The sequence below is a fragment of the Daphnia pulex genome, chromosome 12 (assembly GCF_021134715.1).
Source record: "Daphnia pulex isolate KAP4 chromosome 12, ASM2113471v1".
Lineage (NCBI taxonomy): Eukaryota > Metazoa > Arthropoda > Branchiopoda > Diplostraca > Daphniidae > Daphnia > Daphnia pulex.
Window position 1 is genome coordinate 5712519 of NC_060028.1, and position 14016 is coordinate 5726534.

General features: G+C 44.3%; 1 protein-coding gene and 1 long non-coding RNA gene across 3 annotated transcripts in view; one reads left to right on the forward strand and one right to left on the reverse strand.

Moving 5' to 3' along the window:
• Positions 1 to 3214, forward strand: LOC124209744. The gene is made up of 2 exons (XR_006881050.1): positions 1 to 1393; positions 1507 to 3214. It is a non-coding gene; the product is annotated as an uncharacterized LOC124209744 (long non-coding RNA).
• Positions 2751 to 14016, reverse strand: part of LOC124209743 (plexin-B-like) — a 35614-nt gene continuing 24348 nt past the window's right edge. The window contains exons 6-23 of one of the 2 annotated variants that reach the window (XM_046607897.1): positions 12986 to 13118; positions 11215 to 11460; positions 10030 to 10212; positions 9694 to 9933; positions 9187 to 9444; positions 8861 to 9109; positions 8086 to 8502; positions 7008 to 7764; positions 6640 to 6702; positions 6062 to 6204; positions 5813 to 5946; positions 5378 to 5726; positions 5235 to 5291; positions 4961 to 5114; positions 4696 to 4890; positions 4232 to 4622; positions 3961 to 4152; positions 2751 to 3888 (exon numbers count right to left, since the gene is read on the reverse strand). In XM_046607897.1, coding sequence (XP_046463853.1) covers positions 3609 to 3888; positions 3961 to 4152; positions 4232 to 4622; positions 4696 to 4890; positions 4961 to 5114; positions 5235 to 5291; positions 5378 to 5726; positions 5813 to 5946; positions 6062 to 6204; positions 6640 to 6702; positions 7008 to 7764; positions 8086 to 8502; positions 8861 to 9109; positions 9187 to 9444; positions 9694 to 9933; positions 10030 to 10212; positions 11215 to 11460; positions 12986 to 13118 — 4441 coding nt within the window. In that variant the 3' untranslated portion in view covers positions 2751 to 3608. The remainder of the gene's footprint in view (positions 3889 to 3960; positions 4153 to 4231; positions 4623 to 4695; positions 4891 to 4960; positions 5115 to 5234; positions 5292 to 5377; positions 5727 to 5812; positions 5947 to 6061; positions 6205 to 6639; positions 6703 to 7007; positions 7765 to 8085; positions 8503 to 8860; positions 9110 to 9186; positions 9445 to 9693; positions 9934 to 10029; positions 10213 to 11214; positions 11461 to 12985; positions 13119 to 14016) is intronic. The other variant, XM_046607898.1, reaches the window with a different exon arrangement.

Genomic DNA, 14016 nt, shown 5'->3' on the forward strand with positions numbered 1-14016 from the left:
CTGGAACAAAGTTGCTGCTCGTCTATCCGGTTTTCTTTTTCGTTTTCCGCCTTCTTCACGCGTTCAATCAATCACCAGAACTTGTTTTTTTGTTTCACATCCCGCTGAAAACCGAGCTCGTCTACTAGATCCACGTCACCGAGAATTCGCCGCCCAAGACGCCCGTCGCCTGGATCAAGGCCATTGACGGCGATCGCAATTCCAAGCTGACCTACCAGCTCAAAGTTGGAAATCCGCAGTTTCTCTTCGACATTGATTCCAACACCGGTACGCGCAATTTCTCTTTAAATATGAATCTTCTAAGGATAGATCAGGAGACTGATGCAAATATGAAATGTGTTGCCTTTTGGAGTAGCCTCACATTTCCAGTCCTCTTCACCGACCTCTGAAGAGCGAACAAGACAGGGAGAGAAAAAGCTTTTTTGGCTGCCTGGATTACATTTGCTACCTTTGAAGCAATGACCATGCACTGAAAGAACCGCAGATGTGCCGCACAAAATTGGCTCCATATAATTTTGCACTTATGCAGATCTACATTCATCAACTTAACAGCTTCAGTGAAGGACTGAAAAAGCTGGACCCACAATTTCACTGAGTCATTGTAAGATTTAATGAACTTGGGCGATAAGTCAACTCTCTCATCTACCCTAAACTCGACGTCTTTCAACGGCAGCTGACGAACAACGTACATTCCTCGATGCTTCATCTCCATGGCTACCATTTCCATGGCTCCAAATCCTCTTTTCTCAACAGCCCCAATAAAATCGGTAAAATCTGCATTAAAACAGAATAAAGTAATAAAAATATATCGTTCCTCTCTTAATTGAAAATTTCTTACCATTGAATGGAGTACCCTCACCCCATAGTCCCAATTGGACCATATACCCTAGGTTGCGTGGTTCCAAGGCTCCAGTTGCAGACACATATATTAAAGATCCTGGCCTTTGGTAACTTTTTTTGCAGTTCCAGAACTGTCAAACCAGTTTTGCTGGGCTCCATGGAGCCGAGATTCTTTGCTTGATGACATTCATCAAAGACTATGACACCGTCAAAGTCTTGATGGCACCATTTTAGGATCTAACCCATTCTTGTTTGGTATTCTCCACGGGAATGTGACTATGCAATTAAGCAAGCGTAAGTCGAGAAAATGATGCCGTTCTTGATTCTGCCATTAGCACTCCCCGATATTCTGTGACCGTATCTCATATCCTTCAAGCGGCATGAACAGGAATTTCTTTGCCGGCTCCAATGTCTTGAATATCTTCTTTCTCTGCGAAGTTTAGGTCATTGGATACAGGTATCCAGATGGCCCTTTTCTTCCCTATTCGAAAATTTTCGAAAATAAATCCTGCGATCATTCGCCTGTATTGCCAAAATGGAAATGATATGGAAGGTGACTCAATTTTTGTCCCTCCGATAAAAAGGGAATTAATCAAACGTCTGTGTTATCCTTTGCTCTTTTTTTCTAATTTTAAACATTTTTCTTCTTCTTTTCGTCTTCACCAGGTGCTAACTCCTGACCAGGCTTCTCAACAGGCAACCCGCGGCAACCAATTCCTCAGCAGTATCCACCTCTACTTTATCATCTTGAGCATTAAGTCAATCAATATCAATGGACGGCTCTTCATTAACACCTTCTCGTTCCTTTTCTTTCTTGAATTACAATTTTTTAAATCAAGATGATTCGTCGGCTTTATTGGTTGAAAGATTCACCTCTTTGGACTTCAAATATCTTTGGTCTTTTTTTAACTCCTTTTTCTTTTCATTTTTAACAAGCGATATTCGACTCAAAGGTTCCAAAAAAACCCCTTTTTTCCAGAGGTAATTTTTGGAAAGGAATCATAAAAGGGACTGGGAAAATCCGGAATACGTCTATCCTGTTCAGAACCACAAGGCGATTCTAATGGAACAAAGTCAATCATTTTATCTTTTTTTCTGTCTCCTTTGTATAAAACCATTTCTGTTTCGATATACAAGCCCCGAAGACACACTTCACATTTAACTCCCACAGTCCTTATTTCCACTTCTATTTTTAAAGAAGAAAAAGACGTAGCATTAACGGCTAACTCAACCAAAGTTTTCCCACCTTTATTTTGATGTGAATAACTTTGCTACACTGAGAAAATAGAAAACGAGATATTAAAAAGAAACAAGTGAGCTCAGACTTAAGAACCTTATCACAGAATTCCAACCATAAGTTCCCCCACCATACTAATACACCATGCCATAAGCGGGCTATGATAATTTCAGGCATGTTGTCCCTAATCGAGATTTTCGACCTTTTCCAGACCTGGCAACTCAGCATCCTTTCGTGGTCTATTTCTGGATTTACCGTTTAGTTTTCGGTCAACCGCTATTAACCGGTTGGTTAGTGGTTAACCGGTGTAACCACTCATTAACCATGGTTAACCATTTACGATTTGGAAAATATACCGGTTAATCTGTTAGCCAAGAAATAGAAATGCACACCTCTACGCCGCGCTGCGCCCACCAAAAGCCCTTTTAGAATTGGCGGGGCTTACATAAACTTTAATAATTAACTGCACATGTAAATACTAACTTCGGAAATAAAAGAAATGGAAGGCTGAAATCAGCGTGAAAATCTCTATCTATTAGAATTTTTTTTTTACTTTTTTTTACTTTTTTTAAGTTAGGCCTACTGATAAATTCCGCCACCACAGGCTTGACCACAAGAGCTCTCTCAATAACGCCTAATGCTGAAGGGGAGTGGGAATAAATCAAACAAGAAATTATTTTTTTTCTTTCAGAATCTGACTAGAAAAAAACATTTTTTTCCGAATTTGTGATACACACTTTTTGCGAATATACACGTACAAACCACACAGGCCACAAATCTTTTGGGAAAATCAACAGTCAACTTTGTAGTCAGGGAGGAGAAAAAAGTCTTCCGCCTGTAATGATAATGCACACATGCAAATGCGCAATTGTTGTTTCTCTTCCATTTCATATATATAATATTAGACATGATCTGAATCGAAAATAACGAAAGAAGAATAAGAGACAAGTGTGTAAACAATTTTAGAACTCAAAGCTTGGTCTATGATTAATGAGGGAACACTCCTGTAATGTGTAGAGAGGTTTCTGTGTGCACATGTAAAGAGACATATAAACAGCCTCACATTATTGGGTAACATGAAATGGACATAATTTTAATCTGTTCATGTTTGCGAGGGAGTTACAGGGAACAAGAATCTTACAGAAGCAAAAGGGGACACGATAAGAACCCCTTCGGTCCATGCAAAATAAAAAGAATCAAATGGCGACATAGAATCTACATATGCAGAGCAAACGAATGATATTCACTTACAAAAATAAATGAAGATTAGGGAACAAACAAAACAAATCCGGGTATGATCTCGAAGGAAGCGAGACCAGTCGAGGCACAGTTTCAAACACTTATTCCATCTCTTGCGGCCCAGACAAAGTTTAATATCCCTTTGCAGTTGACGAGCGGAGCGAGCGAGTCCCAGTTTAAACAGGCCAATACCGTCATTCCCATTCTTTTTTGCCAAATCTTTTTATCACAGATCAGAAAGGGATTTCACTATTTCAAGCCACACATTCCAACATTTTTATTTTCCTTGTTATCAGCAGGCCGACGTTTCTTCGCCCTCCATCACGCAGGCGACATTAGCTAAACGTTGTGCCAATTGCAGTTTGCGGCAATAATTCTCCTCCTCCAAGTTTTCAAACAGCTGCACACGGTACTTGTTGACGTAGATGTAGAGCTCTTTGAGAGCAGCCACCGTATCGAACTCGCCAATATGCGACATTGACAGTTGTTGCATAGTCGAGTTCATCTCCTGGTCGGGTATCTGAGGCATATTCGAAACGTCTTGGTAAAACGTCGACACCATCTCGCGGAATCTATCAAATTAAGAAGAGAAAAATTTCTAGTTTAGTATCTGGTGCCAAGAAAAAAGTCATATCTGTCCATACTTTGGAATATCCTTGGCGAAAAGAAGTTTATTAGAAGGCGAGTCTTTGCCCAGACGGTGCTCGGTAGTAGAACACGAATCCATAAACGTTTGTGCGATAACCGACAGGCAAGAGTCAACTGTATTTGTCTTGTAGATATCGAAAACAAAGTCTGGATTCTTGATGAAATTCACCCAGAAACGAAGTGGCAAGCTAAAATCAAATTCATTAGTTAGACAAGAAGTTTTATTGATTGGTAATATTTAAATGGTCACACGAATCAACACCATACCTATTGGATTTCCATGCATGGAGCACTTCGGGGTCGGTGATATTGTGCTTGCGAGCGCCTTCGTCGAGGAGGTCAAAGAGCCACTTGATAGCCGGCGGTACGTGTTCATCGACTGTGAGGATGGTGCGGAAGAAATCGACAACGTATTTCTCAATTGTGCCTTTGGTAGAGAGGAGACGAGTGAGGAAGATTTCGGGGATAGCTTTGGGCGTACGATCCATTTGGCCGTTAGGAGACCATTGTTTGCCATTCGACTTGGTGTCGTCCATTGGCGGCCGCACCAAATGAAACGTCTGCAAGTGGTTCACGCCGTTTTCAGGATCACTAACGTTATTGCCGTTCTGCAGGATTGCGTGAGTCAGGGTCGAATTGAAGTGATAAGCGTTAACACCTACAAGATAAAAAGCAAATCAACAAAATTATGAATTATACGCCATTATCAACTAAACAATTAGTGATCTTACAGTTACGATAGGAGGATTTGCAGTGGCCGTTGGTCATTGTGCAGTTGGTCATCTTGCGTGGCACCAACGACATAACAGCTGACTCTTTGACACCATAGTGAGCTAAAGTATTGAGCTTCTTCCATCCATTAATGATTTTAGATGATCCATCTTCATCAGACAGAATTAAACTCCCGCCGCGCAATTGTCGCCACTCTACAAGAATAAAGAAATAAAAGAAATTAGCAAACGCCGTTAGAGAGTTGTTGACAAAAGAAATCCTTACCGAGATCGACTTCGTAAACAGCCGGACGCAACGAGAAAGGCGTATGACGATAAAGGGCATCGAGTATTTTGTGCTTGACTTGACTGATGGTATCGCAGTCCAAAACGCGGCACTGAATTTTCTCTTCTAGCTCCTCCGGTGCCAAGGGGATAGTCTGTATCGATAAACCAAGCAAAGAAGGGAAATACGAAAAAAAATACGCATTATTTTTATTGTCCCCAAGTTGTGACGTGGGCGTGAACGATTTAGTCTAAATCAAATTGAGGACACTTACATGATACGGTTGATAGGGGATCTTTTCGTAGTGATCCTCTTGAACTAGATGAATCGTCTAGATAGAATTGATAGAAAAACAGAGGATTAATATGGTAAATCACGGCCGGAAATGGACAGTGTTGTCAGTGTACTAGTACTCACCACAAACGAATGATCAATCTGCTCACGAAGAAGTCTCTCTTCTGAGAGTGAATAGCGGGCATCATGCGTGAGGGAGTCGACAGGTCCTTTCTCCACTTGGTATTTAATGGCTTTGAACAGGACAAAGATAGACTGCCCAGCTCTGTCTTTGAGGTAGTGGTACATGGAAAGAGCCATCCAGTTTGAGAGCATCTTTTCGACGACCGATTCTGTACGGCGAAGCATCAGCTGCGGATGTTTTGTGCTCACAGCCTTCTCCATTAAACGGAAAAGAAGCGATCGCAAAACGCTTGTGGCGTACTCCATGTTGCCCATCAGTGTCACCACTAAAAGAGATGCCACGTTGACCCTGGGCACAACAACAAAGCAGTTAGTATGAATACAACGATGATTTTTTTTTTTTTTTAATATGGTGGCGTTGGAGGCGGGGCTTACTTGTCGCGGATGCTAAAATCCCGCTGAGACTCGAGCGTCTCAATGAAAGTGAGCAGGAAATGTTTATTGCAAATGAGCTGCTCGAATTGCATCATGGCCGCATCGTAATTCGTTCTTGGTCCAGTAAGGCGGCGCTGCATAAGAAAAAATAAGAAAATGAATGAAATGCCAAATGTCCAATCCAGCGCTCAGTATTATGAAACTGTCGCCATCCGGTTTTTTTTATGCGTCATTATGCTGAGTATTTACCTTGGGGTCATTGAGGATGGGATGATCGTTAACTCCTGGGAAGAACACCTTCATCACGTACGTTTTGTGATCCAACGTTGGAGTGCCAAGGGATTGCAAATCTGCAGTCAAGTCGGTCATATCCGTCTGGAGTTCGGCAAAGGCTGCACAGATTGGGTGGGAAAAAAGAAATTGTTAATCTAGCTAGGGCTTAAGAGGGCTCTTATCTTTTTTTATTCTACTTATATGAGCAGTTCTCATAAACAGTAAGACTAACACATAACTCTCCTGAATATCAGAAGAGTATAGAGATCAACGAAAATAGTAAAAGGATAAGATATGGTCAGAGGGAATGAAGGAAGAGCTTTAAGAGATATAACCGGAATCGGTGGCGCAATGGAAGTGATGGAGAAATTGAGGTCGCCAATAAGAGGAGCTCATCGCAACGACTGAGAGGATCAAAGGAGGAACGAAATAAGGATTTAAAAAAGGGTGCGCTACAGTTGGCTGGATAGGGTGGGTATGACGGAGAAACTAATATAAAAGAGGAAGAAAAGGATAAATAAATCAATAAAAAAAGCCAGAAATGAAGCCAATACCAGGAAGATTGGCGCCACCACCACCAGTGCGTCGCGAGTCCCACGTGCACATTTGTGCAAACGCTGTGGAAAACGTCACAGCAAGACGACAAATAAAATCAGAACCAATATTGATATACTGTACAATAGCAAATAAATTACAGCCAAATAAAAATCAAAGTGAAGGGTATGAAAGAAATAAACAATACCAAATCAACATCGACGTGCTACAATGAGATGGCATCAGGCACAGAAGTGCTTAAACTTTTAACATGGATTATGTCAATAATAATTAATTCGAGCAATAAAAAGGGAGGGGGGACTATTAGAAGAAAGCGGTCTAATAATACCAAATTAATTTTGAGCATTCAAAAACCAAAATATTTTACCTTGTTTGCATTCGGAGCGGACGTTGCTCTCGAGTGTGTCCATCTGGATTTGAATGCGTTTGTATTCACGTTCGGCCTGGGTCGATTTTCGGCGGTAGACGAGCAGAATGGCGATAGAGACGAGGACAAGCAAAATTCCTCCGGCCGTGATGCCACCAATGGCTTCCGGTGGGAATGTGTACGGCTTGACTACCTCATACTGCAGGTAGCCGATTGGGAAACGGACATTTTGACCAACGCGAACGACAACTAGCGGCAAACCCGATTCCGTCTTAATGCCGATTTCATCAGTTCCTGTCGGCTGAACTTCGGGCGGAGTGCAAACCAGTTGCGTGGCGGCCAGTGAAGTGACGTTACACGATCGAGTGCCAATCGTCACATTGACATCCGTTTCATCGCTGGCCAAGTTCAAATTCTCTCCTTCGATGACCAAAGTGTCTCCTTTGTACAATTTGATGAGGCTAGCGCCGACGAAGGCGGAATAGCTGGGATCCTCCACGTATTGCAGCTGTTGAAAATGTTTCTTGAGGTCACGAACTGATTCAACATTATCCATCAGGAAGCCGATACGAAGTGTGACGGAACGTGGGACATCGCGATGCGGTCGGAGGCCAGCCCTTTTACGTCGGGAAAGTGGCGACAAGGAAGGCGCCGCGGTTAGGGCCGCCAACTGCATCCGGCGAGCGTTGATCAGAGCTTCAAAGTCGACAGGCGGGGACGGGCACTCCATGTGCGAAGCACTTACAACTCGACACACCTGAATAGACACAGTTTTCAAAAATAAATAAGAAAATAAAAAATTGATTAAAAGGAAAACCTTTTCCACGACTTTTCATCCTCCTCACTATGACTAAGAAATGCCAACCAACGTTTTAAAACTAATAAAAATTTAAACATAAGAAAAAAAAAGAGGGAAGAAAAATCTAAAATCATACAGGATGAACAAAAAAAGGTGGGGCCGAAATCAGTCCGACTGTTCTTTTTTTATCTCTTTATCTGATGTTATTTTATTTTTTTGCCTTTTGATATGCTATTTCTCTCTTTTGTTTTATGTTGCTCTCATTTTTACTTTACGTACCGTCACGTTGGCTACGGTGATGCCGTCATCCATATAAACAGCCATTTGAGGTTTCTGGATCGAATCGAGATTGGTGCCGTGGACTGAGAGAAGCCGGCCGCCAGAGGCGAAGCTGCGCAGAGGCTTGACCTCCATGATGGTTGGGTCTTTGGTGTAGCTAAATGGATTCTTAGCCAGGACGCGTTTGGCGTTGTCGATGGTCACAGTTAACTGGGCAACGGTACGCGGGCCGGCCGTGCGAGAGCTGGTGCACAGGAGTCTTGTGCCGGATGCGTGACTGCTGTTCACCAGACAGGGTAATTCGTCCAGGAATGCAGATACACTGCTGCCCATGTTCAGGTGGAATCCGGTGATGGAGAGTAATGTTCCGCCACTCTGCGGTCCGAAGGTTGGGAACACGCTGTGCAATTCCAAGTCCTATCGACCCGAAATAGAAAAGAAAACAAACAAAAAACAAAAATGATTAGGAAATGAGTCGACAGGAAACGAAACGAAATATTTCAACAATTGAAACTGGAAAGAGACGAAAAGCAAACACGATAGATTCAGTGAAACAGTAACCAAGGCGAAGTTGCACTCGGATTGCGCAGAAATCCGAACTACAATGTAACGCCGAGTGGGTAACCTTAGAGGTTAATGGCCGTCCGTATCGGATGCCACACTCAAGCGCAGCCAACAAAACACCCGTGCCATTAAGTCGCTCGCACTCACACAAAGAGCTCACGCAAAGGGATTGACTTGGCCAATCTCAAGTGAAAGGAAACAAAATACAAACCTTGTAAGAATATTTGACGGTGGATTCGGTGTAGCCGGCCGTATTGCCAATGATGACGGGTGCATCGATTTCGGTTGGAGCCGGTCCAGTCCGGCAAATGATCTTCACGGAAACTTGGTAGTCGATAAGCTCGCAAGGGATGTCGCCAATGCGGATCTTTCCTTTTACGTCATCTTCCTTCAGGCCGAGATTGCTGCCTTCGATCGTCACCAAAGTGCCACCTTCGATCGGGCCACTTAGCGGCTTGATCTGTGAAAATGTAAAAAAAATTATTATTTTAGAAAGGATTTTTTAAACTGGAAAAAATGTAGGCAAATCGGACGTACCACATCAATGCGAGGACGGGGGCACTCGGTTGCGGCGGTGAGTGGGCAGGCCTCGCTGTAAGCGCAGACGGAACCGCACCAAGCGCACCGATACTTTTTGGCCCGCGTGACGCAGAGGGAGCAGTCGGCGTGATCGCGATGTGATCCGAGGATGTCGCACTTGTATAACGTGACGGGCAAGGATCCGACGTAGTGATCTCCGTTCCAGACGACTGACACCTGGGCCTCGTATTCACCCACGTTGGCCTCGTACGAATACTGTAATGGAGAAGTCAGGAAACGAAATTAGAAACTGATACTGGCCAATCCGGTTTTATGGCTATCTCAATCATGACAGGGCGGGCATCATCCTCTCATGTTCTCATGTTGCACGCATCTCGGCTCAAATTGAACACCGTCATCAGAAAGTCGCTGATGAAGCAGCTTTTTCTGCCAGCCGGAAGCCGACAGCGTGAGAACAGAAATCGATAAAAAACAAAAAAAGTGCGACAGAAGCTGATGAAATACCGTTGTCTTGTCGCAGACTACATAGCGTCCGGCTTCAATGCGGGCACCAATCGCCATCTTGGCTCCTTCGATGTCCACCAGACACTGGAATCCAGCATGTCCGGCCTGCGGGTGTGGCAGGTTCTCCGCTTCAAGGACGAGTTCGCGGGCAACGCCGCTCGGTACCAAATCGTCCTCGTCGGCTGGCCGTTTCAGGCGAGGGCAGTAGCCGGCTCCGTGAGTCATCAAATGGGCCGGATTCTATCATTGATTTAAAAATATCCCAATTATTAATTCGTTGTAAATAATAAATCCACCCTTCACTAGTCCCCAGTGGAATATCAATCAAATACTTACGTTCTCTCCGCTGACGACAGTTCGTTGACAAGTGCTGGCGTTGTGAGTGCAGCGATTTTCGTGAACGCACCAATTGCAGGCCCACTGGGCTTTGACGCAGGAAGAGCAAGTCGTGTGCCGGGAACAGTCGTAGTAGGCGAAATTCCGGCTCACGAAATCCTTGTTGGTCTCCGAGGAGCGCACCTGCCACAAGCGCATTACGAAAACATTATGAAGATGCGTTCTCTCTCTCATTTTGATTTATGATAACAAAAGTCCCTCATTCCGTTAGGTTTCCTTTTTCTTTTTCTTCTTTTTCTTTTTTTCTATTTCGTTCTGCTATGGAGTCGACACAACGAATCCACCCCCCACGATTGCCCAGTCATTTCCATTTGAAATGTAGAACCCGTATTATATTCATATGCATGTGGATATAGAGTAGAATAATGGAAAATAAAAAGAGATAATCATCATTTGAAAAGAACAACACAACAACAACAACCAAACCAGGTCGGATTCATATCATCTGTTTAACTAACGGATGGACGTTGATGGAGAGGTAAAGGCCCAGAGGAAGGTTTCGCCTCTGTTAAGTTTGTATCATTGTTCCTTTTTGCCTGTTGTTGCTGTTGTTGTTGTTGTTGTTGTTATTAAAATTTATATAAAGAGAGGAGAGAGAATAAAAAAGGGGAAGGCCATCTGTCATTTTCAGACCGGCCGGCTATTGCGTGTGTGTGTCCGTCCAACGTTCATCCGTCGCCGCAAGACGCTGTTACCCGACGTTATTGATGTTGGTCTACAGGAGAATTTAAAAACAAAAAATCTCTCCCGACGTCTTTTTCGAGACTTAACGGACGGACCCTTTACCCCCCCCCCCTCCCTCCAGGTGTGGACCCATCGTTCAAAAACCGGAGGTGGAAAGTCGGAGAGGGTCACTCGTTTTAAAGCAATCACCTAGAGCGGCGGACGAGCAGGAAGACAGAATCAGTCGACAGTTTCTGTGATTGCTTCCAAAATGCGTAATGGCTACTCGACGCAGGAAGTCAAGAGGGAAACAACTGTTAATGAACCCTGGGCAAACAACGTCCGCTTTCCGCTCTATCGATCAGAGCGACAATCTGGCAGCTAGACACAGCTGGACCAGATAGTCTCTGCTCTTCTTGTTTTCCGACTCACAAGCGCAAAATGTTCAAGATGGGAACGTACCGAAAGTGGAACCAGAACGTGATCGGTGACCGTGTGCTGGCTGCTGCCCGTCAGGCTTGGAGTCAGTACGGAATTGGCTACGCTAACCGACGTGGTCGGAATGGCCGGCCTTGATTGAAGATCCGGTGTCGGGCAAGACAGTCCCGTGGCCGTAACAGTGGCGTCAATTGGATCCGCATCGCCGAAAACGCACTTGTATTTAGCGCCCAGCGGCAAGTCCGGAAGTGTTCTGATCGTCAATTGAACCTGCGGGAATAAACAACAACATTTCACATTATGCGACGTAATAACAAACGAGGGCCAAACGCGAGTTCAGAGAGCGCAAAATGAAAAAAGACTGTCCATTCCAGCCGCGCTGTTATTAGAAACGAGAGCAAGAAACAATCGCAGATGGAGTAGTGAGGGTAAGGAGGGGGGACACGTCACGGTGGCAGATGTCGTCTCCTAATGGAACGGCAATATAAAAGGGAAGAAAACCAAAAACTATATCCTCGAACGCTATTACAATGTTGTAGCTGCTAGCCTCATAACGTCAAATAAGACGGGAAAGGAAGGAGGGGGGACGCTGGAGCGATTTGTCCCATTTCTGTCCCTTGTTCTTCCCCTACCCCCAAACGGCCCGGCTGCCCGTCTCAAATGTATTACACAACAGAATGAAACATAAATAAATGATTAAGTCAATGAAACTCGTCAGAATTATGTGCGCGAGGAGGGAGAGATTCGCTTGTCGTTTCCCATCAGACACGCTGGCTGGACATGAAAGACCGGCATTTTCTTCGGCGACGCGTCATCTATTATGGACGCCAAGTCACCAAAGATTAGTAATCGCCTGTTGTGGAAACTCGCCGTCCTGTTTTTATAACCCGTTGGTCGGATTCAATCCGACTTGAGTCTCTCAACAAGGCTTGACTGCTGACCGAAAAAAAAGGGGCGTTCCGGCAGCAGCGCTGCGAGAGTTGACAAAGATCGTGTTATGTTCATAACTTTGGAGTTGGAACGATCCTGGCTATCCCTGACAACCCACACCATCGACTCTGGTGCAGATGGGGGGACCCCGGGACCCTATCTCACATTCGGTGGTTGCGTCCGCAAAGGAAAAAAAGAGCTTTGATCGACAATGATTTCATTAGACGATCCCCGCAGCAGTTTCCATCAGACTCCACCCTCTTGGTGGGTAGCCGAAACCGCCACCACCACCACCACCACCACTGTTGAATAAGCGGGCTGTCGGGAGATATTCACGCTTCATAAATTTCGATGAGCAGCTCCTTCTCTCTTCCATTTTTCCCCCCACCATTTTTATATATTTCTTTTTTTTTTTTCCTTTCTGAACACGACATTCCCCAACGACTAGTAATGTTAATATGGAAACGGGGAAGCGACAGCCGCGATCTCTAGCCGAGAGAGTGTAACTAATCGCGTTATAAATAAAAAGCTTCCGGAGCTTGGAAATGTACGCCCTCCACATCCGCAACCACCAGACTCCGTATACTACTCCGTTCGTCTATCGCACACAAGAACATTTCGTCGCACGTGATACTTGCGAGACATCAAACGACATTCAAAGTGCCTTTTATCGTCTTGGACATGGAGAGACCCGAGTTCCATAAATTGATGGATACTCTCTTTATCTTTTCTCCTACTTTAGGCATCAAATAGACCCGAGGATGAAAGAGAGTCAATCACATATTTTTTCCTATTTCTGTTCTCCATTTTTTTTTTTTTTTTTTTTTCGCTTTTTTATTTTACATTTTTGAAGGTTGAAACTTACGACAGCTGTTTGAGCGACGGGGATGCGATCGGGTAGAACTTGCTCGAAATCGATACACTGCTGGCCGGAACCGTACGCCAACCAACGCGGCGAGCTGGTAGTGGCCTTCTGGCAAGCGCTCTTCACGGTACATCTGTTGAGAAAAAGAAAAAGAAATAGAAAAAAAAAATATATAGAAAATTATTTTATCTATTTTATTTATTATATTTTTTTAAAGGAGCCATTTTTGTTTCATTTCTTTCCATCCATCCAGAATCCATAAATCACTCGGTAGGATATTATATGTATCTATATACACAGAGGGAGAGAGAGAGAGCGCGTCGTATATAGCAGTAGACTGGAGACTGGGTGTGCGTCTGTGTACGACTGTATAAATATATACGTCTACATACGAGTCTAATATAGTCAAGACGCCGGGAGCGGATCGATCAGTCACGAGATGAAGGGAAATGAAAAGAGCCGGAGATGGAAGGGAAGCTCAGCGCGCCCATTCCGGCTCATTATCATCCCGAAAAAAAGAGAAAAAGAAATCAAAAAGTGGATTTAGAAGAAGGGCGAGAGCAACGGGGGGAAAGGTGGCTGTCATTTCCTTTCGATTCAAAGACGTCGACATCATCGACGTCGGTTTAATTGTGGAAGATTGAAGGAGATTCGACGAAGCCAAGGCAGGGCGAAAACGTAGTCGACTACGGGAGTACGTAGAGAGTAGTCGTCCATCATTAAGACTCATCAAGACCGGAAACTAGCGAGTTAGTCAGAAGAACATCAAGGGCGAAATTCTGTCCAAAAGCGCAGAGAAAGGGTGGGGGGAGAGGGATGATGAAGCGCAGATGATGCAACGTTGGTTCGGTGGTGTACAGTTGTGGTAGACTAGTGGTGAACTAGTCTAAGCACCGGTGACGTGACAATCATCAGTCTCGAGACTCGAGGATGGGAGACGACTACGCGGGGCGTCGTCAAAGCTGAATATATAATCGCATTCGACAGCGAGATGGAACGACTATGAAGAAGGAGAGGATCCATCTCTGGAG